We start from the raw sequence: 24,343 nt of genomic DNA, 5'->3' as shown, positions 1-24,343 counted from the left end.
AACAGAGCATTTCAATGAGTAGACTGTTTTCCAAAAAGCCTTAAAATGCAACAGGATAATGAAGGGGAAAAAATTAAGGGAGAAAAATTAATTATTTTATTTATTTTAATTAAAATAAAGGGAAAAAAAATTTACCAGCAGAAAGAAATTTCCAAACAAGATTTAAAAATAGGAAGACAAATTTGTTACTCAGCCCCTTTTTATTACTTTGACAAGGTAAACTTGCTTGTGACCACGGTAAATTCCACATTCAAACTTTCTGCCTTTTTGAGGATAGCTCTCCTCCATCCAAAGAGAATCTTTTCTCCACCACACCCCCCTCATGTACAGTTTGTGTCTTTCTTCAGGAAACATGTTTGCACTCTAACAAGTCTATTCACTTCAGTGTTTCTGCTGCTTTCCTCCGAGATGGACGTTTCTGAAATAACATCACTGCACCTTTTAAGTGCATAACTTATTTCTAGGTCTTCTTTCACATTTGTACTTTTAAATTTTTTTTTTTTTAATTGAAACTGGTTCAGTTGATGCTTCTTTTTGGCTAATCAAAGGGGTATCTACCCCTTTGTATCACACCTTAGCAAAGCAACCATATGTCTTACCATGCATTTTCTTGGACTTTCCTCCTTTGTATTTTACAAAATGGAAAACGACATCTCTTACTCTCTACATGTGTTAAGTTTTACTGGTGGTTTCTTCAAAATATATTTTGGATGAAAAACAGAATTCAATTAAGATTCAGAATATCATTAAAGCTACTTTCTGCAACTAGGATATTTGGTATTTAAAGCAACGCATGAAACAGAAGAAACTTTTCTTCCCATTAGCTGACTTGTTTCCCTCAGACGTCATTGTCTCACAACTCTCTTCCCATCCCCAGACACTGAAAAAGGTAATTAACTTCTTGACCTTTTTCAACTCAAAACATTTTTCAGTTTTGACCAAACTATTCATTGACTTGAACAAGCTGAATAAAGTAAAACGTACAAAATATTCTGTTTCTCCTGCAGGACAGACTTGTACCAAAGCAGAATTTGTCACACTGGTAACGTTTTGTTTCAGGTTCTCAAAATTAATTTCCAGCTCTTCACTGATTTCACTGTTTGGTAAACTTTAGTAGCAAATACACTTTAAATCCCTGATAGTGTCAGTTGAAGTTTAGGCTTCATCATACGCCGTCATTTCAAATCTATTTTTTAAAGACTCTTCTTTAAAAGAAAGCAAATACCAAATATCTTCAAGATTTGGGCATTTTTCACCTCATGAAGTGACAGAAGCTTACTAGTTTTAAACTTTGTCTATCAAATTTCTTTTTCAATCTCTCTAGAGAAGTAAGCATTTTTAGATCTCTGTATCTTTCAAAAAAAGATCAAGTTAAAACTCCCACAGCAACGGTACTTCAAAATTAAAACTACTTGAGGGACTTACAATCACGGCGATTTTCACTTTTGTTAAAAAATTCAAACTTAAAAAATAATTTTTGGAGTGAAAAATTTATGTTTTGTTTCTTTCTATATATGACAGGATTTTTCAATATAAATATTATCGTTCACTGTAAAATCAGCTGTTCATTTTGTGAAGGTTATTCGACATGGCAGCATGTAAAACAAAACTTGCCAACTAAGTGAACGTGTAGGCAGAAGAACAAAAATCAGTAAGGCGATGTGTAACAGTGGAAAAATTAATAGGATTTCAGGTTGATATAAAAGAGTACACTTAAAAATACAAACTCTTTATTGCTTGTTTCTCTTTCGGACTCCACATCCAGAAAAAGTGGAAGATGGATAAATTAATAAAAGGTGTTTATAATGACACAGACTTGGAAGCACACTCCGTGCACGTACGTTTAACTTCCTGTGTTACATCTACCTGACACACTTTTAAGATCTATGCCCCATAAGCAAAAGTTTATCACAAAAAAAAACCCCAACACCTCCACCCAAAGCAAAACGTATATCCCATCTATGAGAAAAGCTAAATTATGTCCTGAACTCACCACGACAATAACTTCAGCTTCACCTAGAAACAGAAGTCATAACTTTTTTTTATTCTTCACCATTTGTTGGTTCCTTTTGGGCTTACCATCATCCCCAAACTGATCAACCAGACCCCAACAAGTATCCACCTAGTAAATCCACAGGAGCCAGAGGTCTCCGTTCAGCCACTCACAGCCAGGCTGACTCAGCTCCGATCATTTCATCTCTCAGAAGAATTCACTGATTGACTCAGTCTACTTAGTCTAGGGCTAGTGACACATTTTCTAAACCAGTAAGTCAACGCTCTCTTAGGGGGGTGGTTTTAGCTTTGTCGAGTCCACTAACTTGGGTGGCCAATCCAGTTCCCTGCAAAAGGTGACCAAGGGAACACAATCCTCAATACTCCTACGTAAGTGTGTTTTCTCCTCATCAATAAGACTGTGGATACTCTTTATTCCCAGGTAATAAAACCACGTTACCTTGTTAACCTTAGAATTTGACTCCTTCTCGTGTTTCTTGGCATCTTCTTTTCGTTCCGGTTTTTGTGCTGCTGCAGGTTTCTCCTCTTCCTCTTCAGGTCGTTTTTTGTCAGGTTTCTGATCCCGAGTCTCCACAACTTTTGGAGTAGGCTTGGATATTCTTGGAGATCGCCTTAACGTCCGGCCAATGCTGACCTCTTCTGGTGGTGTTTCTGCCTTTCTCTTCCGACTAGAGATCCTGATTGTTAATTTAATTCCTTCTTTCTGCCTTTCAGAAGTTATTTCTTTATTATCCGTTGCACAGCTTTCTTCCTCAGAAACTAGCTTATATTTAAGTTTGCTTTTAGGTAGTGGAGATTCCTTTTTACTCTCTGAGGAGCCCTCCAGATTAGAAGCATGGGCATCATCTAATCTATCCGGCTCTGTCTTGGCAGCTTCTGTCTCTTCCTCTTGTTTTTCAGGGCTGGATTTTTCTTCTACTTTGCTCTCCTCAGGTAGAGCCATTTTACTGTCCGAATCCTCCTTTTCCGAAACAGGCTTCTCCAAAGTAACAGGAGAAGTAGATGAAGGGGGTGTCTCAGCAGCTTTTGGAGAATCAGGTTTCTCCTCAGGCTCACCTTTACTTTTCGAAGTCTCTTCATCAGCCAGTGCGAGCTTGGGCAGTTCTGCAGGAGCAGCTGCATTTGGGGACTTCTCTAGTTTCTCTAAACATTCTTTGGGTGGTGGCAGTCTGTCCTTTTTGATTTGCAGGGCTAGTTTCTCTTCAGTTGTTTTGGCACAGTCTTCAGAGTCCGCAGGCTCCTCCACTACCGCTTCAGCAGTCGTGCTGTCAAGGGACTCTTTTTCCACAGGACTAGATTCCTCCTTTAAAGGCACTTTCTGATTAGAAACCTCAGAGACCGCAGTCCCTATTTCCTTCACCACAGTCACTGCATTTTTCTCAACCTCGGAAGTTTTTATGATTTTACTAACAGAATTTACAGAGTCTGATACCTTTTCCCCGCTTTTCCCATTTTTCTCTTTTAACGAGCTGCCGTCCTCCTTTGGGCCAGCAGAGTGTTCCGACTTATTGTTTTGTATGACACTGGGGGTTAGTTTTTCACAGCTAACCTCTCCGTTTACTAGCACTTTCCCATCAGGACATAAAGCAGTAATTGTAGGGACTCTCTTAAAAGCTTCTTCTTCTGGTTTCCCTTCTTCCTTCAAGACGTCCTTGGTTGGAGTAACACATTTACACAGGGGCCCCTTTATCGGGCTGTCGTAGTCGTCCGTCAGCTTGATCTCTCGCTTTTTAAGTGGTATTTTTGCCTGCTGGTCATTTTTAAGTTTCTCGCTTTCTTCCACAGATTTATCCACAATTTCTTGGGGAGTTTTGACATTAACACAAAATTCTAACCTCTCCGGCTCATGAACTGCTATTTTCTCCGTACAACTTTTTACTTCTTTCAAGTCTTTCGGTTCTATTTTGTTTTCCTTCACCTCTACTTTAACAGGCTTGACGTTTTCTTTAAAGGAGTCACTTTCTTCTTTGACAGCTTGCTTTTCTTCATTGTATTCCGAAGGTTTCTCTAATTTTACTATTACTGGCAATTTTATAATTTCTTTTTCTTCCACCTTCTCAATTTTCAGCGTATTTTCGTCTTCTTTGACCACAGGAAGAGGAAGGCTTTGCAATTCCATTGGCTGTTCCTCCATCTCCTCTTTTTCTTCTTTGATTTTTAATTGACTTTCTGTTGACAGAGAAAAACAGCTATGAAACAACCAGGGGACCTACAGGATTACAATAAGCATCCATCAAAACAAAGGCATATCTAAAAAAAAAACCCAACGACCCAAAGAGTCTCCTGCAAATGAATCTTCTCTCATTGAATTATTAGGAATCTGGCTTGTCTAACACTGTCATTAAACAAGTGAGTTGCCAATTTTTAGCTATAGATTCACAGTTCAATTTAATTATATACCAAAATAACCCAAGATTTCAGCAGAATTCTGAACTTACGCTTCTTCGTACAGACATCTCAATCCCTTCTTCAGTAGTACCACAATACTCAGAGAATAAAGAAAACCTGAATTCTTCTAAACTAGAACATACTGTAAGATTCCCTGGTCTTCAAGTGACATTCCACATATAAGTCAGCCCCCTGTTTGTACATGGTTTTATTTCAAAAAAATACTTAACTATTGTATTTCCACAGTTCAGAGAAAAGAGAAGACGTTCAACATTACGGCAGAATTCCGCTAGATTCTTTAGGCAATGACTGTATCCCCCATGCAGTGTCAACACACGAGTAACAGGCAATATTCTACTTTCACTTCACCCACCGTTTCCAAAACAAGCTCAGGGAGTAGTGTACACCAGAAAAACCTGCAGAGCTTAAAAGATTAGGTCATGTCTGCTTTGCTAAGTCAGTTTTAAATTGTTAGGGCTTAAAGCACGGTTCCAGCATTCAAAGGAAACCATACATCTACTTTGTTACTATGCACTTAAGCCTATTATTTATCATTACCACAGCCTCTTAATATTTTTTTTTTTTTTAATTTTATCCTACTTTGAGTCAGCTGGGGATAGAACTAATTAGAAAAAGGAAATGTAATAGCACTACCTATACCACGACAGCATCTTTTACCATCTGGAAGATGTTATTGCAAGTGTGTCGTAACTCCAAACAAAAAGATTACTACTTCTTCTACTTCACCCCTCTCCCTCCACACTAGTGTAATTCTTTTCCAAGACGAGAGCTTCCCAAAGTGGTTAAAAACATACAGGGGAAAGTAAGTGACAGCTAACTTAGTTACACTAAAGGAAATAGGCAATTTAGAAAAGAAAAGCACGGTGAGGAAGAATTGGTAGATTTTGTGTTTTCAAATACAAAGCTCATATCCACGTAAGTCTCGGCAATTAGCAGAGCAGTGAAAGATGTCCAAGGCACCAGCAGCAATAACGTTTTGAAGGCTCAAGGCTGTTTTTTTTCCCCTTCATAGAAGTGGTCCCCCCTGAGCCCTTGTAACCTAAAGCTGCCTCCTCAAAGACATTTGTCTGTAGAGCGAGAATGAGACTTTTTTCCTGTTGTTTTTTTTTTCCCCACCCTCTCTTCACTTCTTTCTGTCTAAACTTGGTTCAACCGTTTCTTCCCATCACCTATTGCTTGTTCCCAGCATCAAGGATCACCAGAATCCCCAAACCTCTCTATACTGAACAGCTGCTCCCTGAACTGCTCCTGAAGTGTTCATATCTACAAAATGACTCGGTTGATGCACGAGTTGTCTTAATGCCCTTTGAGTCAATCCATCAGGCTGATAAAAAACATACAAATATTGGTCCAGATCACCTTATTTTCGTATGAATTAAGTTGACAGTATTTGGGAAGTGGCCAGAGCAAACAGGTATCGGGGTCTTCTATCACATTTTCACTGCTCTGAATGCAGCCCTTGGACTAGTAAGAAGAAATACTAAAGCTTCTCCACCGAAAGGCTCTAAGTTGTGCTCTGTGAACACAATGACTGTGCTTACATCACTGCACATGTAAAGGATTTCATTATTTTTTGTCATTTTGCACCAACACACAGCCTAGTGCACGTACTGACTCAGACGCGCGTGCCACAGCATTTGGGGAATCTACAGTGGGGACGGTTTCCAAATGGATTCTCCTGAACTCAATGTAAAGTAAAATCACATCTGAGGTAGAGATCCCGATGAGATGATTTAAGCTGGCTTGACCAATTATTTGGAGAGACAAAGGCAAGAGTTGTAGAACACTGGAACAGGTTGCCCAGAGAGGTGGTGGATGCTCCATCCCTGGAGACGTTCAAGGCCAGGTTGGACGAGGCCCTGAGCAACCTGATCTAGTTGGAGATATCCCTGTTCCTTGCAGGGGGGTTGGACTAGATGACCTTTGAAGGTCCCTTCCAGCCCTAACCATTCTATGATTCTATGAAGGCAAGGTCAGTACTTGGAATTAATTCCGCAGTGTCAGTGGCCACACAGGTTCTGTTGTCACTGAGAGGCACAGTTAGATATTTGGAATGCCTTAGACTGAAAGACAATTCTGCTGGTGGTCACCACAATTTCTACAGTAGTCTTCTAATGCTTCCACAATGACACAAATTCTATCTAAATGTTTCATTTATTTCTTCTGTTCTACACTGTTTGCCGCAAAGAATGAGAAAGAAATAGCAAGTCTTTCTCTTTGATGCTCAGAACCAAGACAGGCCTTGGCTAATTCCATATAGAATCATAGAATGGTTTGGGTTGGAAGGGACCTTAAAGACCATCCAGTTCCAACCCCCCTGCCATGGGCAGGGACACCCTCCACTACACCAGGTTGCTCAAAGCCTCATCCAGTCTGGCCTTGAACACTTCCAGGGATGGGGCCATATTCTTCCTTATATCTAATCGAAATCTGCCCTCTTTCAGTTTAAAGCCATTGCTCCTTGTCCTGCCACTACATGCCCTTGTCAAAAGTCCCTCTCCAGCTTTCCTGTAGGCCCCCTTTAAGTACTGGAAAGCTGCTATAAGATCACCCCGGAGCCTTCTCTTCTCCAGGCTGAACAGCCCCAACTCTCTCAGCCTGTCTCCAGAGCAGAGGTGTTCCAGCCCTCGGATCATCTTCGTGGCCTCCTCTGGACCCGCTCCAGTAGTTCTATGTCCTTCTCGTGTTGGGGACTCCACAACTGAACGCAGTATTCCAGGTGGGGTCTCACAAGAGCAGAGGGGCAGAATCCCCTCCCTCGCCCTGCTGCCCACGCTGCTCTGGATGCAGCCCAGGACACGGGTGGCTTTCTGGGCTGCCAGCGCACATTGCCGGCTCATGTTGAGCTTCTCATCCACCAGCACTCCCAAGTCCTTTTCCTCAGGGCTGCTCTCCATCCATTCTCCGCCCAGCCTGTACGTGTGCTTGTCCAATTAACTTAAACAGATTTGAAGAAATGCACACTAACACAATGGAAACCTTAAATCTCGTTTTTGATTGCGAAAATCTTTTCCTATATTCTAAAAAAAAGATAATGCCAGGTAGTAACTGGAGTAAAATGACTTGGGATAACAAACTTTCAGCTTTCCATAACCTGAACCAGACCAGATTCTTACAACACAATCTCCTTCAGGCTACCTGATACTGACACTTCGTAAAGCCAGTGCGCAGCACAAGTGAGGTAAGTTGCTAAATACGTGCAGTGACATGGTAACAAGGAAGGAAAAAAGGTTCTTCATTAACAACAACAGTGGAGGCAGCTAAGGACCACTTCACTTCTAAAATATTTTAGTATTTTAGATTGTTCTAACTTAAGGTCATGTCTTTTTGAAAAATCATGTACATGACGACACGTTTGAGGAAGCAACCTGTATTTTTTTTTGATTCAAACTCAAAAGGAAAAATAAACAACGCACCCAATACTATATTGATTTCAATTATGGCATTGCACAAAGAATTTTTTTTTTACTTTTTAAAATTTTAATGTTGCTAGGACAGGAAAAGTTTGGCAACAGTTCAACGCTCCTCAAAAAACATACAACAATGAGTATTTACAGTATTATACAAGATGTACAGCAAAAATAAAATGCCTTAGAAAACAATTTATACACAGCTCCTTTCTCACAAATAAACTCTAAATATACACTAAAAACCCTCCAATAATATTTATAATTTCAAAGTATTCAATATTTACTTGATTTACTCTGAACAGAAACATTTTTGTGGGGTTTGTTGTTGGGTTTTTTTTAAGTCTTAATCTAAAACAGTAAGTTTTCATGAAGTTGAAAACTCTAACACTGCCACAGCACAACATTTAAAATGTGAGAAAAGAAGGTAGAAAACCTTTTGTAGATGCTTCTTTACCCTTTTTGGTGTCTTCATCTTCTATGCTTGGGCTTTCACGTGACGAATTCTCCTGCTGAGAGTTGTTGGTTTTCAACAGGGCAGGATCAATTTGTGCTTTCAAAAGCTCAAGGGTCTCGGCAAGCTCATTGCGGTTTCTAGATGACAGAAGAAAAAACATCATGTCTCATAAGCCACTTATTTACCCCAAGGAGATTGATAAAAAATAAACAAGCACCATCTGCTTAAACGAACATACAAGCACAGCAAAACGCCTGTCCCACCAGAGCGGCTGCAACTTCCCAGTCAGAAGCCTTCCAATTTATCCGTACCAAAATAAAATCACGTTTTTGGAAGGACCTTCTCTATCTCAAGTCCTGTTGGGTCTGGATCCAAGCTGCTACTATGATTCTTTTAATCATCCTCTTACCAATCCTCACTGGTTTTCCTTTTGCAATTTTCTTCTCTCAGCAGAGAGGAAGTTGTAGTTTTCTACACCAAAGGAGCAACCACATCACTCAAGTGAAATTTTCAAAAGCAAATAAGGAATTTAGATGCTTTTTACAAGTACCCATCCTAAACACAGAGAGTAAACAATACAGACATGTCCAGACAACTCCAACTGGAGTTAGGCGAGAAACTACCTGACAGCGGGAAAACGTTTGTGCCTCTCTACGCGTGCAAATCTCAGGGCACTGTAGCTCCTTATTGAAACTGAGCGGCCAACTAGAAAAAACACCATCTTAATGTAGAGTGAATTTGAGATACAATGAAGCAGAGTCATTGTTTCCACAAGAAACTGAAATAATAAGGCTCTTGCATATCCTCTTTCCAAGTAAACATTCAGCAATTTGTTTTGCCCAAGCGTACAGGGGGAAAAAAAAAAGCAGCTTGGAAGTGCAACAGCCCTGAGATGTGGAATCTCCCGGGTTTAAAACCATTTCAGATTTTACAAGGCATTACTGTGTTTTCCTGCTGCGAGTGTGGAGTGTCAGAACTTTCCCAGCAGAACCCTGATTTCTCCCACTTTGGCATTGATCTCTGGAGTCGATAATCCATGGAGAGAGAGAGAAACAGCGCTCCACTCTTGGCTGGTTTGTTGACATAGATTTACTTTATTCACCCACAAGAGCTGTCTGCATTTCACTGGTGGTGACACTTATCGTTTTATGGCTCGTTGATAGTGGTTTAAACCAATCCGTATGACTCCTTGGTTATTAAAGTTATGGATATGTAAATAACCTTCAGATATAATAAAAAAATTTAGAAACAGAAAATAAAAAATATTATTTGACTTTTTTTAGATTTATTTTTACATTTCTATGTCCTTTTAAAGTCAGTTGATTCTGCTGAGTCCAGTTTAAAATCCACTTGGAACTAATCAACTACAAAAGCTTACATGATTAAGCTAAAAATGGGTAACTGATAGATATGAAACAAATTTCAAATTGTTCCTGCAGTAAGAAGTAGCCCGTATACTTTGCACAGAGCGGGAAAGTGAAAAATAAGTTATGTAAAAAGAATCACACAAAAAAACCCAGATTTGATGCTAAAATATCATTAAAATATTACCAGTGTGATCTGCAGCAACTGAGACCCAGAGGCACTAAGTCGTGCACACACGTCAGCCTGCATCAACGTCAGCTCCTCATCTTCAGTGACCTACGAGCTGAACTCTACTCCAGAAGATTTCTCACGCCTCTGTGTATTGCCAACAGTTCTGTAGTTCCATGAAGTCAGAATTGCAACGTAATTCCCCCAAGAACAAAACTGTCCCCTTGTAATTGTCTGAATAGGGCAGGAGTTAAAGAAGCAAGAGCCCTCCGCCATCTCCTAAGGCATTTAGGTGGCCAGTGAGCAATATGAAGCCTTTATAGAATCATAGAATGGTTTGAGTTGGAAGGAACCTCAAAGATCATCCAGTTCCAATCCCCCTGCCATGGGCAGGGACACCCTCCACTACACCAGGTTGCTCAAAGCCTCATCCAACCTGGCCTTGAACACTTCCAGGGATGGGGCAGCCACAACTTCCCTGGGCAACCTGTGCCAGTGCCTCACCACCCTCAGAGCGAAGAACTTCTTCCTTATATCTAATCTAAATCTCCCCTCTTTCAGTTTAAATCCATTGCCCCTTGTCCTATCACTACACGCCCTTGTAAAAAGTCCCTCTCCAGCTTTCCTGTAGGCCCCCTTTAAGTACTGGAAGGCTGCTATAAGATCTCTCCAGAGTCTTCTCTTCTCCAGGCTGAAGAGCCCCAACTCTCACCCTGTCTCCATAGACTTTCTCCTCAAGTGAGTCTCCTCTTGCTACTCTTTCCACATGTATCCATTGTAGCTTGATTAAGCAGAAAACAAAAGACACGTTGGCCATTACCAACAAATGGTGAGTCACTTCTGTACATGGCTTTTCACTAAAACAGACATGTGAAGGCAGAAAATCCCACTGTCATGAATCCCACTCTGTGAGAAAAGGAGATTTATTGAAATAAATTTCTGAACCCCAGTCACAAATAGCTAAAAACCTCTATAAAATAAGGGAAAAAAAAAAAAACACAGGAAAAGGAAAAAAAAAACAAAGAAAAAAAAGAATACCTAACAATGCACTTCCACGTGGATCCATCCTGGTCATCCTGTTCTTCTATGTACATCCTGACATTATGCTCTTGATCCAGCTGATACCAATACATCAGGCCATCCTTGTCCCGACCGATGGGCTGAAGGCGCATGGCATCGGCATCCTCCTCGTTAATGATATTCTTAAACTTCAGATTGTCGTCAAACTGACATTCACAGAGATACTGGAAAAGTGAGAAAGACGACGACTTCAAGTATCAAAATATAAGCAGAAATAAGAAAAATGGTTCGTTTCCTTTCAGTTTAGTTTGGAACTTCTTTCCAGGTCTCTCCCTATTGGACCTGTGAGTTAGCTATAGCTACTGTTTTATTTTCTAGGCCATGTTGGTTTTAAATAAGAGACAAATATATTTTAATTTTTTTCTCCTGGTCAGCTTCGTGTTTTTTTCCTCCCCACATAGTACAAATTATCTCATTCTACAATGAAACACATACATAACTTGGAACCTGCCCTGATAGTTTTCTCCAGACTTGGAAAGATGAAGTCCCATCTTTGCCCTTGAAATTCAGATGAGCTTATCTAATTGCAAGCTAATAAACATTTGTAAAAGTGCACAGGCATACAGCTACTGACAAAACAGCAAATATAAAACAATATTCAAACAAAGTTTCATACCAAGTCTGAAAAATACACTGTTACATTCCATTTGGGCCCAGGCCACTACCATGAGCATCATTCCTGTTAGGAGATCAGCTCCTCATGAAATGCATCTACTTACGGTTCAGTCAGGCTAAATTTGCAGGATGTTTAAGTGAGTCAGGAAGCAAAATCTCCAAGACACTTTGGTGAATACGGAAAAAGTAATTTAGAAATGTAGTTGATGAATGTGTACCTTCAGAATCCCCAGTTTGCATTCAACACTCATTTCTAGATATCCTTTTTTTTCCATCTCCCAAGCCCAAGTGCTGTTGAATTCTTGGCATATCTGTCACAAACAAAATAAAGAGATTGCCAGGATTAGTGGATACAAGAAACTTTAAACTTCTGTATTAATAGGAGCTTACTAAGTAACAATTATACCTGATCTCTTCAGGACAGCAAGTCAGAAAGCCTCACACAAAAATAAAAAATAAAACTGGAGTAGGTTGGGAAGCACTGGCAAATCTCCATGGAAGGCCGTATCGCTGAGGTCCTGATCGCCACCACCTTCTCTAAACCTCTTCAATTAGGCAGCACAGCTCCAAACTGGGAAGGTATCCTTGCCTTTGCCGTGCCAAATCTCCCGTTTTCCTATTTCTGACTTGCCTACTTAGAACATGAATTCCCTCGAGCAGATGTGATTTCTTATTACGTGTCTTTCCAGCACTTGGCACATCGCTGCCGAACTCTCTTGGGGCCCCAAGTCCTGCAACTGTTCTGCAGATAACAAATGCAACTGGTATTTGCTCCACGCTGTGCAACTATTATTCCTTAGAAAATATCTTAGGCTTCAAGCTGCTTGATAAATATTCTACAATATTCTAAGTACAGCCAATTTCAACTTACTCAGAGCAAATAAAGTAAATGACACCAATATGGGGGGAAAAAAAAACATTAAAAAAAAGTGGCAGTAGAGGATAAATCGATTGAATCAGTGGGAGCTCCGATAATAACGGTGGAGAAGGAATTTCCTCTCCTCTTCAACAACTCAGACGTGCTTAGGACAACTCTCATGAACAGAGAAGAGCTGCTTATCAATTGAGGACACACAGTGGGATGTCCAATCAGTGAGGCTATTCTAGTGGAAATACCCATCAGGAGGAGGTGAAAGCCATCATCTCGACTGGAGATGTGGCTGTGACTATTCTGAAGTGCCAGTGCTGAATCATGACTGTCCAAATTAGTACACGAGGTACTGCTGCCCTTCCATGTGCACGGGAGCAAAGCCCTGCGGAACGGACTCATTCTAAACAGTGAAGTCTCCCAGTCACCAAATTATTATTAAACACAAGATACAGTCACTAAACTACTCAAAAAAACTTGTAAATCACATCTGAAAGCAGCTGCAAAACCACAATAAAAATAACTCCAAATTTCATAGAATAAGTTGGGTTGGGAGGGACCTCAAAGATCATCTAGTTCCAACCCCCTGCCATGGGCAGGGACACCCTCCACTACACCAAGTTGCCCAAAGCCTCATCCAACCTGGCCTGGAACACTTCCAGGGATGGGGCAGCCACAACTTCTCCGGGCAACCTGTGCCAGTGCCTCACCACCCTCAATGTAAAAAATTTCTTCCTTAGATCTAATCTAAATCTCCCCTCTTTCAGTTTAAAGCCGTTGCCCCTTGTCCTATCACTACATGCCCTTGTCAAAAGTCCCTCTCCAGCTTTCCTGTAGGTTCTTTAAGTACTGGAAGGCTGCTATAAGATCACCCTGGAGCCTTCTCTTCTCCAGGCTGAACAGCCCCAACTCTCTCAGCCTGTCTCCATAGCAGCGGTGCTCCAGCCCTCGGATCATCTTCGTGGCCTCCTCTGGACCTGCTCCAACAGCTCCATGTCCTTCTTGTGTTGGGGAGCCCAGAGCTGAATGCAGCACTGCAGGTGGAGTCTCAGGAGAGCAGAGCAGAGGGGCAGAATCCCCTTCCTCAACCTGCTGCCCACGCTGCTTTGGATGTAGCCCAGGATACGGTTGGCTTTCACCCATCAGAACTATGTATCAGCTGACTCGTGTTGTAAAATTCTACGTGGGCTCCAACCAAGAAAGGTGCTGCTACCCCTGGTATGCACCCATGGCTGTGCCACCTACCCTCTGCTATCCCTACTACTGACACCGGTTCTTGCTCAACCCAAGGGCAGACCTGCAAGTAGGTCAGTTCCACCACACTGTAAATCATACTCTGACTTTACACAACGGTGAAGAGCGCTCTCTGGTCACAACGAGTCCTGCTGGGCAGCAGTTCACCCTGCTCTAAGACAAGGAGCGTCACGTGGGAACTTCTCTGACGCAAAGCCAAAGCTGACAGCGAGTGACGATCGCCGCCCGCTCACCAGACAACGTTCCTCTGCTTTCTCTCTCATTTTCAACCATGTGAAAACTCTATCAAAACCCTCACTAAAGGTGTGCGCCAGCACGCTGTTCATTACTTACTCATTGAGTATGAAAACAACAGCAAGAAGTTTCACGTGCTTCGGAAGTGTGTGATTGTCAAAGCAAAAGCTCCGAGGCACCAGAGCTGACGAAGCATCTGTTCAAGCTGAAATGACTACATTTTGACAATGAAAACCCAGATGACTGTGCTATCTCCTGACAAGCACTGTCACAATCCTGAACTAGAGATCTCCTTGACTCAGGCTCCGCTGAAGCGTTACTCTCTGCCTTCATAGAGAGAGACATTTCACACCCATCAAAAACCTGCAGCTTGTGGCAGCACCCGGCTTCTGCGTGCTACAGAGTGGTCAGGACCTCCTCACCCTGCAAAAGAGATGCTGAAACATATCCCCCTCAAATATTCCCAAAGATCTAACACTTACTATTACCATGCTCCAAATCGGGGCAGAAAAGACAATGTGCTCAGAACACACTGACTTGGGGGCTGAAGGCTCCAGTCGGACCAGTCCAGATAAAACCTCTGCATAAAAACTCAAAATATGCTTGACAACAGTCAAGTAAGGCATTTAGTCAGGAGACAGTGCAGTCTGAATTAACTCAGCTATGTGTTTCTCAAAAAGCAGCTAAGCTGGGCAGCTCCTCCTAGTTGTGAGAACGTTGAGGACAAGCCATTTCTTCACCTCGGTCATACATGACCACACGTTCCTTGTGCAGAGGAGAAAAGTCAGATTCCTGGAGCCCTACAGCCATTTTCTTCCCAACAGGACTAGCATGTACGCTGGTGAGGCAACCTGGGTGGTTCACCATCGGAGGAGGGAAGGGAAAGAGCTCTCAACTGCCACGTTCCCTTCCTATCCCAAAATATAGTCATCTGTCAAAACACCAGCCACAACTTGGAGACAATTTTTTATGATCTTCTTTGCAAGCATGACAGCCAAATAAAGCATATCGTATAAACGGTTGGTATACAAACAAAACATATTAAATGTATAGATATGCATAAATATTAAGAGCATGTAAGTCTGAATGTCCTCCAAGTCTCCTCCTAAATAAGAAAATAAAACGGTCATATCTAGGATGTATCAAACCCTGTTTCATCCAAGCAACACATTAGTAGTTTCTAATAAAGGAGAAACAGGTCAACATCACCTCTTAGAGCGTGTCGATGCTACATCAAACAATCCTGCAGGCATCTAAGGAGAATGCTCTCAATGGTTCCACACCTTTTCACTTTTTTCCTGGCTTTTGTGGCATTTCCCAGTAGTCTCTGTTGTTTTTCTAAATTAATTACACTCTTTTGAAACGGGGACAATATTAGCATAGCTGTCTAATAAGGCACATTCCGATTCCTTTGTTCCTGCTGGTTCCTTTGAACCACTGGCTGGAATCAACTTCAAGTTGGCTCTGGAGACTGTTAAATGAAGTAGAATTTATTACTTGCTCCTAACAGGAGCGTGTGGGAGGGTTTCCTTACCACCTTCCCATCCTTTCCGTGCCTGCTGAAGGAAGATTTTCCAAACTACTGCCTCATAAACTTGTTTTCTCCCCGCTTTCTGCCTCCCACACAAGTGGTAAGTGGCTTCAGTGGCACACAAGTTCACTAGCCAGAGTTGCTGCAGTGGCTTTTTGGTACATTAAGGAGTTTAACACCATTCAGTAACCATAGTACTTGGCAATATATGAAATCCACAAAAGTTACATAAATTATTATATTGTTATTTCAAAACGTCATCGTAAACACTTTACAACTGGTTAAGAGGGTAGATTTAACCCACGGCCCTTTAATGGGTTATTTGCTGACCTACTCCCAGTCCTAAAAACATCACCGTCTCCAGAGCAGCCAAACCTCCAGCCAAATCCCCGTCTCCGTGAAGCTCACGGATAGCACCTGGGAGGGCAAACTGCAGCTGCACTTGCCCAGTGCTGGTATTTGTGTCACTGCTGTTACCATCACGCTGTATTCCCTAGGCAAGGTGCGGTCATGGCCCTACAGGCAGCACCAACACCACGTTTTTGTGGGCTAAAAGGCACATGGAACAAATCCAGAGGGGAAATGGTAGCCTATTGATTCTGGATCTCTCTATATTTTTATTTTCAGAAGGAGTGTAAATTCTTTAAACTGAAAACTATTTGCATGTAAGGTGCCAACAATGGCATAGCCACAATGGGAGTATCAATATGGAATTATGTCCACAATGGCAATACCAATATGGAATTATGCAGAACAACGGGATGCTGTATTTTTACTGAGGCATAACTACGCTTTCATCTTATCTGGGCCGTTCTGAGCACGCAGACATAAATCACTGCAATACTTGCATTCATTATTAACACATGCTACAAGAATCCATACGGTCAGTCCGTTGGAGCACCAACAAAATCACAATTAAATCATATCCAGACAATTGAGATACAAATTAATTATTACCGTGTAAAACTCTGCTCAATTTTGCCCGCTTGTGGGCTACCAAATCTCCTGCTTTATTTAGGGTCTTACTGCTCAAAAAAGCATTTTACTACCAAGCATGAAGGCGTACACTCTTTTACACGCAGAAGATATCATCTGTTTTCAGAGATTTTTCTTTCTCACACAAGCCTGGGCAGACTGGAAGTTAAGCTGGGCTCTTACGCAACCAGAGCCCGGGCACGCACACGGATGTTGGCCACGGCACAGCCCAAGGCTCACTGTAATCCATTCCAGGGATTGCTGACACGACAGCCCATCATAACCGTACTCCAGCACTGCACGACAACACAACACGCAAATTGTACCTTGATCAAATATTTTTCCCATCTGTCTGCCGTGACAGACTTCCCAATCTTTCTCATCAGTTTCAAGTGAAGCTCCACCAATTCTTTTGGAACTGCAGTATTGAGAGAGAGAGAGAGAGAGAAAAAAAAAAAAAAAAAAAGAAGTTATGAGGACTGGTGTAAAAAGACTTCAATGCTAAACACTGTGACAAAGTGAAAAGTTTTAATAAAACATAATAACTTAAAATCTGCTGAAGAGCAGCCCCACAACTGACAGATGGAGGAAGGTTAATTTAATCCCTTGGGTCTTTTTGTTTAGATTTACTTTTATGATGATCGTTGATTGCCCTTCCTTAAACTCAAGGAAACAGATCTCAGTGATAAATCCGTACAAATTTTGGCAGGATTAAAACAATTGGACAGGAACTGTGCCAGTTAAACACCTCCAAAACCTGCAGCTGCCTCCAGAAAGCCCAAAGCCATCTTCTGCACCACGCCTGGAACATCGCTGAATCCAAACTATTTTTGGCTGGGTATGTGCTACCGGAGAAACGTTCCAGAAACTTTGTCCTCACAGATGCAGCTTTGCTAAATTCTTAGTCTCTTTCACAATAGAGGGACAGAGCTGCTGCTGAGTATAGATGCACCAGTGCCAGCACGGAATAGAAGTTTTCCAACCAAATTTCCCTCATCTCTTATTGTATGCCCCTCAAGCACAACTTCAACACCTCGTCTTAGCTCTCATCTGTGATTTATAAATCCATCTGGCACCACCAAGTGGCAAATCTGAAGAACACCAATTTCATACGGCACACCTTTTTAAAACTATGTAACTGATGATTATTAATGCAACCATCCATGCCCAGTGACGTGAGCTTCTCATTTGGAACTTGCTGAGAGAAACTTCAAGAAATTAACTTTTCAAGTATTTTTATTTCTCTGCTCTTCGCATACAATTTTATTTTCTGAAAGCACTTCCATTACTCTTTGCACAGACACTTTAAAAGTTTAAAACCCAAGACCGTTTGTGAGCATAATTTAGGATTTTTGTTGTTCTGCTGGTCCAGTAGCATCACTTGACACAGGACAAACAGCTGGGACACCAAATGTGTTTGTTCTGAACTAGACATTACTGAGATGGTATTTCTTTAAACAACATTTCAGTAATTTGTGGGAATCTTTTCAATATTTAATTTGATTTCACCTCACCAATACTTCTGCCTCAATCAAACGTCTCTGTTTTCAAGTGAACATAATGAGTTGGTAAAACACCAGTTTGATGAAAATGCTTGTGCCATTTCAGGAGTTAATCCTCGCTGCTGGTTTGCAGCTAGAAATTCAATACACAAACTCCTTCAACAAAGAGAAGAAATACCAGCCTGGTACCCAAAAAGAGACCTCTTTTCAATGTAGATAATTTATAAGCAACTCTAAACGAGCCCTGAACTTTTCTCCTTTATTCCATTTGTATTATTTCCGTTACTATTACATGTCGAAGAAACTTAGCACATCTCCTCCTTGGTTTTCCTGAAAAAATCAATGCATTTCGTCACTGTAAACTACCACGTATTTTAAAAGGAACAAGATCAAAGGTCTTCACCCTGGTAGGTGCTGAGCACTTGACACGAACAAAACGAAGCCCAAAGCACTTTGTACACATGAGCAATTCCATCAGAGTCAACTCGTACAATTAAACCTCAGCTGGTCTTTGTGTGACATGGAACGGAGCCAGAGCACTCTCAGTCTTGCTGGATCAAAGCTTTTGTTCTGCATTTTTGTTTGTTTATTTGTTTGTTTTTAATCAGATCTCTCTTTAACGGGTACACACTGATTGGAATCCTAATTTTAAAAAAGCAAGAGTGATTTGTTTCAAATAATCAAATCCCCAGCCACCACAAAAACCTTTGCAGGAGTGTCAGTCTTGGAAGAAATGAAGAACATTAAAAATACAAACATTGCAAAGTAATTTTGCCCACCCTTGGTCAGCACTTACTGGGATTTGTGTTAATACCTACCGAAACCTCAATTCTTTTCTGAGATTCCAGCATTTCAGCTCTTGCATTTCTAGGATCTTGATGATGTATCGATGTGGTTATTTTCACAAATAAACTTCACGAAACATTTCAAATTAATTCTCTATTTATTTTTTTAGCCTTTCAAGATGTTTTTGGTGTATCGTAACAACATTAACAACCAGATCTCTAGGCTGGCTTTTCACCAGTTCCCTAGTAAGTGCTTAGGGGAATTGCACACTGTCCTCCTTGTTCTAAGGAATAAGGTGGGAGTTTCAGAGAAGAAAACACATCCAGTTCGCAGGCAGAAACTAGGGAGCAGTCTGATCACAGAATCATGGAATGGTTTGGGTGAGAAGGGACCTCAAAGATCATCTAGTTCCAATCCCCCCTGCCACGGGCAGGGACACCCTCCACTACACCAGGTTGCCCAAAGCCTCATCCAACCTGGCCTTGAACAATTCCAAGGATGGGGCAGCCACAACTTCCCTGGGCAACCTGTGCCAGTGCCTCACCACCCTCAGAGGGAAAAATTTCTTCCTTATATGCAATCTAAATCTCCCCTCTTTCAGTTTAAATCCATTACCCCTTGTCCTATCACTACACACCCTTGTAAAAAGTCCCTCTCCAGCTTTCCTGTAGCCCCTTTAAGTACTGGAAAGCTGCTATAAGATCACTCCGGAGCCTTCTCTTCTCCAGGCTGAACAGCCCCAACTCTCTCAGCCTGTCTCCATAGCAGAGGTGCTCCAGCCCTCGGATCATCTCCGTGGCCTCCTCTGGACCTGCTCCAGTAGCTCCATGTCCTTCTTGTGTTGATGACCCCAGAGCCGAATGCAGTATTCCAGGTGGGGTTTCACAAGAGCAGAGCAGAGGGGCAGAATCACTTCCTTCGACCTGCTGCCCACACTGCTTTGGATCAGCCAGAGTGGCTGAACTACCGCAGGAGCAGAAGCCCCTGGGGCTGAGACACAAACTCTGTACTGAAATCAAAGCATCTCTAAATAATATATGGGTCACACGCAGCAGCGTACACCTGACTTGCCCAGAAATACCAGCTCACGGTTGGTAGGAAGGCTGAAAAGAGTGGTAGAAAATCCATCCTTTCCCACGACATGTATAGCAAGGAGTGGAGGTGCACCAGTAAAGGTGACTAATGTTTCAGTCGTCTTGGAAACGCATTTTAACTTTAATTTAACTTACTTTTGTTCAAAACAGAGAGAATTCTTGACAAGAGTTCGTTGAAGTGGGACATCCATAGGGATCATTTCTGTAACACCTTCTAATCCAACTTGTAACACACCAAAGATAATGAACATGAGATGTCATTACTTTCAGGTTGTGGTGGTGTTTGTTTTTTTCAAAATAACAACAGTAGACTATCATCTCCTTTGTAAAATACCATCTCCATTCAAGTGGGACCTGCATCACTCATTTCAGGAACTCATACAACCTAAAAATGTTTTACGGTTTTTAAAGTTTCACGTAAGAGAAGGAACACCACATACCATCCTTCTTGCCTAATAACCATTCTTCATAAGGTTTTGGCAAAAAAAGTGTGATGGAACATATACAAAAAAAACTAAACCCGAATGATATTCTCAAAATTTTATAAAACTTTGATTTCTCTGGAAAGTAATAGAGTAGCTCTCTAAAACCTCGACAGAATGCACTTAAGTGGCAGAGAAAACACCAGGACTCTGGGCACAGGGCTAACAGAAATTGAACCAGTGCAATTTTAAAAACTCTTTCAAAGAATCCATTGTAATTAAACCATGGTGCCACCTGCTAGATATTCAAAAAAACAGACTTTCACAGCAAGAAGCCATGAGTCAGAAAATACAAGTCACTGTATATACAATTATAGGGCTTTTGGTGGAGTTTAGCCAATTTGTCAAGTCCTGCACTTTCCTGGAGAGCAGCCTCTTGTCCGGCCCTCAGACAACATCCTTTGAACACTATTATCCACTGCAGCATTTCAGGGATCAGTCACACATTCCTAATAAGTTTGGGAATGACAGAAAATTGAAAACGGAAGAGGGAGAAGCACAAACACGTAGAAACCTCCTCATCTGGGTAGAAAAGCTGTAACTTTCTAACAACTGCATAACCACGGATTAAAGACCTGGGTGTGGGCACCTCTTGGCACCTTCCCACATAACCACTTCACCTCTGCTTATTTTCCTGCCCGAATTAATGGGCTCCTAGCTGAGCACTCACCTGAACAAACCTGGAAGAAAGGAGGGAAACAGAAAACGTAGATGACAGATAAATCCCTGCGTGTGGAGGGAGGATAGGGGGAACCTGGTATTTAGAAAACAACTATAAATAAAAAACCTTCGTATCAGAGCAGATCTGGAGTGCTGGACACAAGAGGGGAAAGATCAGAAGCACGACATACGCCCAGTCCCTGATGTTGAAGTGGATTGCAAAGCCTATGCCTCCTCTTTTCCTTCAGGGATGAGGGAAAAGCACACAGAATCCCTCACGGGGACTTAGGGAGATGGGAACAAAAGGTAACTTTTTGGGATGCAAAGACTGCTGGCAGCTTTCATGCTTCGCAAACACAAACAGGTCTTCCCAGTCACACTAGTAAAACCTTTTTCCGTGCTAACTTGTTTTGGCCAATTGGGAGGAAAAAAAAGTGACTCCTAAGATACACAGGGCAAATATTTCTGTTGTTTGCTCTTTTTGATCTTTCTGCCTTGACCAAAACTACCTCTGCACGCTATGACTTCACTGTCACATAAAGCCATGCTAAGCAGGTGGACAGTGAAGATTGACGGGATCGTTAATAATCTCCTACTTTCCCTTTTTTCCCTGCTAAGGGAAGTGAGGTCACAGTAACCGGTACAAAACTGGTGTCTATTAACTTCTGACACCCTGCACAAAGAGTTTAACGGCAAGCAAGCACAAGATGCTTCCATCAGGTTCAGCTCCCTCCACTGTGGATGCTGCAGGGAGCCGTAGTAGCAGCAAGTGCACAAAGTCCTCTGCTCAGACACTGGAGAAGAGTTACTACGCGGTCAGCCCACCACACACTAACCACGCACTTAATTCCCCTCACAGACAAGCTCTTACACACAAATTTCCTTAAAACCAGAAGGGTGCATCCCTTAGGAAAGGAACAAGAGTACCCAATACTCGAGTGATCACGTTTCTAACATCTTTAATGTTCTCCTCCATTTTTGTGTGCAAGTTTGAAGTCCCATGAGCAGCTGCAGGCAGCAAACACTTTGTCTTCTAGATGAGTTTCAACCAAAGGGAATATCATAGATTTCATAGATTTTCTAGGTTGGAAAAGACCTTAGAGATCATCCAGTCCAACCGTCCCTAATCTCCCATTAAACCATATCCCTAAGTAGTTCATAGAATCATAGAATCGTTAGGGCTGGAAGGGACCTTCAAAGGTCATCTAGTCCAACCCCCCTGCAACAAACAGGGATATCTCCAACTAGATCAGGTTGCTCAGGGCCTCGTCCAACCTGGCCTTGAACGTCTCCAGGGATGGAGCATCCACCACCTCTCTGGGCAACCTGTTCCAGTGTTCTACAACTCTCATGGTAAAAAATTTTTTCCTAATATCCAACCTGAATCTACCTCCCTCTATTTTAAAACCATTACCCCTTGTCCTATCATAACTGGCCATCCTGAACAGCCTCTCCCCATCTTTCCTGTAGGCCCCCTTGAGGTACTGGAAGACCGCTATAAGGTCACCCCAGAGCCTTCTCTTCTCCAGGCTGAACAGCCCCAACTCTTTCAGCCTGTCCTCATAGGAAAGGTGCTCCAGCCCTCTTATCATCTTCGTGGCCCTCCTCTGGACCCTCTCCAACTGGTCCATGTCCTTCTTATGTTGGGGACTCCAGAACTGGACGCAGTACTCCAAGTGAGGTCTCACGAGGGCAGAGTAGAGGGGGAGAATCACCTCCCTCGACCTGCTGGCCACGCTCCTCTTGATGCAGCCCAGGACGCGGTTGGCCTTCTGGGCCGCAAGAGCACATTGCCGGCTCATATTGAGCTTCTCGTCCACCAGTACTCCCAAGTCCTTCTCCTCAGGGCTGCTCACGATCCATTCTCCGCCCAGTCTGTATTTGTGCCTGGGATTGCCACGACCCAGATGTAGGACCTTGCACTTGGCCTGGTTAAACTTCATGAGGTTGGTACGGGCCCACCTCTCCAGCCTGTCGAGGTCCCTCTGGATGGCATCCCTCCCTTCCAGCGTGTCAACGGCACCACACAGCTTGGTGTCATCGGCGAACTTGCTGAGGGTGCACTCCATGCCACTGTCCACGTCACCGACAAAGATGTTGAAGAGGGCTGGGCCCAACACGGACCCCTGAGGGACGCCACTCGTGACTGGTCTCCACATGGACATCGAGCCGTTGACCACTACTCTCTGAGTGCGGCCATTGAGCCAATTCCTTATCCACCGAGTGGTCCATTCGTCAAACCCATGCCTCTCTAGTTTAGAGAGAAGAATGTCGTGCGGGACAGTGTCAAAAGCTTTGCACAAGTCCAGGTAGATGATATCCATTGGTCGACCCTTGTCCACCGATGTTGTCACCCCATCATAAAAGGCCACCAAGTTGGTCAGGCACGATCTGCCTTTGGTGAAGCCATGTTGGCTGTCACCCACCACCTCCTTGCTCTCCATGTGCCTTAGCATGGTTCCCAGGAGAATCTGCTCCATGACCTTGCCAGGCACAGAGGTGAGGCTGACCGGCCTGTAGTTGCCCGGGTCCTCCTTGTTCCCCTTTTTAAAAATGGGGGTTATGTTCCCTCTCTTCCAGTCATCAGGGACCTCGCCAGACCGCCACGACTTCTCAAATACAATGGCCAGTGGCTTGGCAACTTCATCCGCCAGTTCCTTCAGGACCCGCGGATGGATCTCATCAGGTCCCATGGACTTGTGCACCTTTTTCTTAAACACATCGAGGGATGGGGACTCAACCACCTCCCTGGGCAGCCTGTTCCTCATCTGGTTCATTAAATAGCCAGCAAAACACTTGAGAAAGGGGACAAGACCTCCTTCAGCAGCAGCACTGATTTATGCTAACATCAATACTCTTCTCTATGAAGCATTTAACTTGTTTATTATCTCAACTCTCAATATCAAGAAACTGAGAGATCCCTACAGTTGGGATGTGTTATTAATAAGTTTATAGACCATAAAGAAAAACTATGGCCATGGTATGAACTTGGCATGATAAATAAATAGGACAAAACCTCTAGTATGAACCAGGTATGAAGTTACAAGTGAACTTATGACAAGTTAACTGTGATAATAATGAAGATAGATTGAGATTAGACACAAGGAGGAAACTTTTTACAACGAGGGTGGTGAGGCACTGGAACAGGTTGCCCAGAGAAGTTGTGGCTGCCCCATCCCTGGCAGTGTTCAAGGCCAGGTTGAATGAGGCTTTGGGCAACCTGGTATAATGGAGGGTGTCCCTGCCCATGGCAGGGGGGTTGGAACTGGATGGTCTTTGAGGTCCCTTCCAACCCAAACCATTCTCTGATTCTATGATATTCATGCAGCAAGCTTGGCATAAAAAAAAATAAATACTTTTAGGCACTTGACCTCTATAGTGTTTCCCAACATGGAAAGGCAGTTCCTGTTCCAAAGGACAATCTAAAGATCTTATTTTCCAGC

At 42.6% G+C, this 24,343-nt stretch overlaps 1 protein-coding gene across 3 annotated transcripts in view; it reads right to left on the bottom strand.

Moving 5' to 3' along the window:
• RSF1 (remodeling and spacing factor 1) overlaps positions 1-24,343 on the bottom strand; it is a 73,972-nt gene that overhangs the window by 25,695 nt on the left and 23,934 nt on the right. Inside the window, exons 1-6 of one of the 3 annotated variants that reach the window (XM_086622202.1) lie at positions 16,703-16,794; positions 11,733-11,825; positions 10,858-11,063; positions 8,266-8,423; positions 2,453-4,182; positions 2,006-2,016 (exon numbers count right to left, since the gene is read on the bottom strand). In XM_086622202.1, coding sequence (XP_086478328.1) covers positions 2,006-2,016; positions 2,453-4,182; positions 8,266-8,423; positions 10,858-11,063; positions 11,733-11,825; positions 16,703-16,759 — 2,255 coding nt within the window. In that variant the 5' untranslated portion in view covers positions 16,760-16,794. Of the gene's footprint in view, positions 1-2,005; positions 2,017-2,452; positions 4,183-8,265; positions 8,424-9,228; positions 9,251-10,857; positions 11,064-11,732; positions 11,826-16,702; positions 16,795-24,343 lie in introns of those variants that run through there. The other 2 variants (XM_086622193.1, XM_086622212.1) reach the window with 2 other exon arrangements.

The sequence above is a fragment of the Tauraco erythrolophus genome, chromosome 1, assembly GCF_009769465.1.
Source record: "Tauraco erythrolophus isolate bTauEry1 chromosome 1, bTauEry1.pri, whole genome shotgun sequence".
NCBI classification, from domain to species: Eukaryota; Metazoa; Chordata; class Aves; order Musophagiformes; family Musophagidae; genus Tauraco; species Tauraco erythrolophus.
Note: the sequence above shows the minus strand (reverse complement) of the source record. Positions and strands in the feature narration are given on the sequence as shown.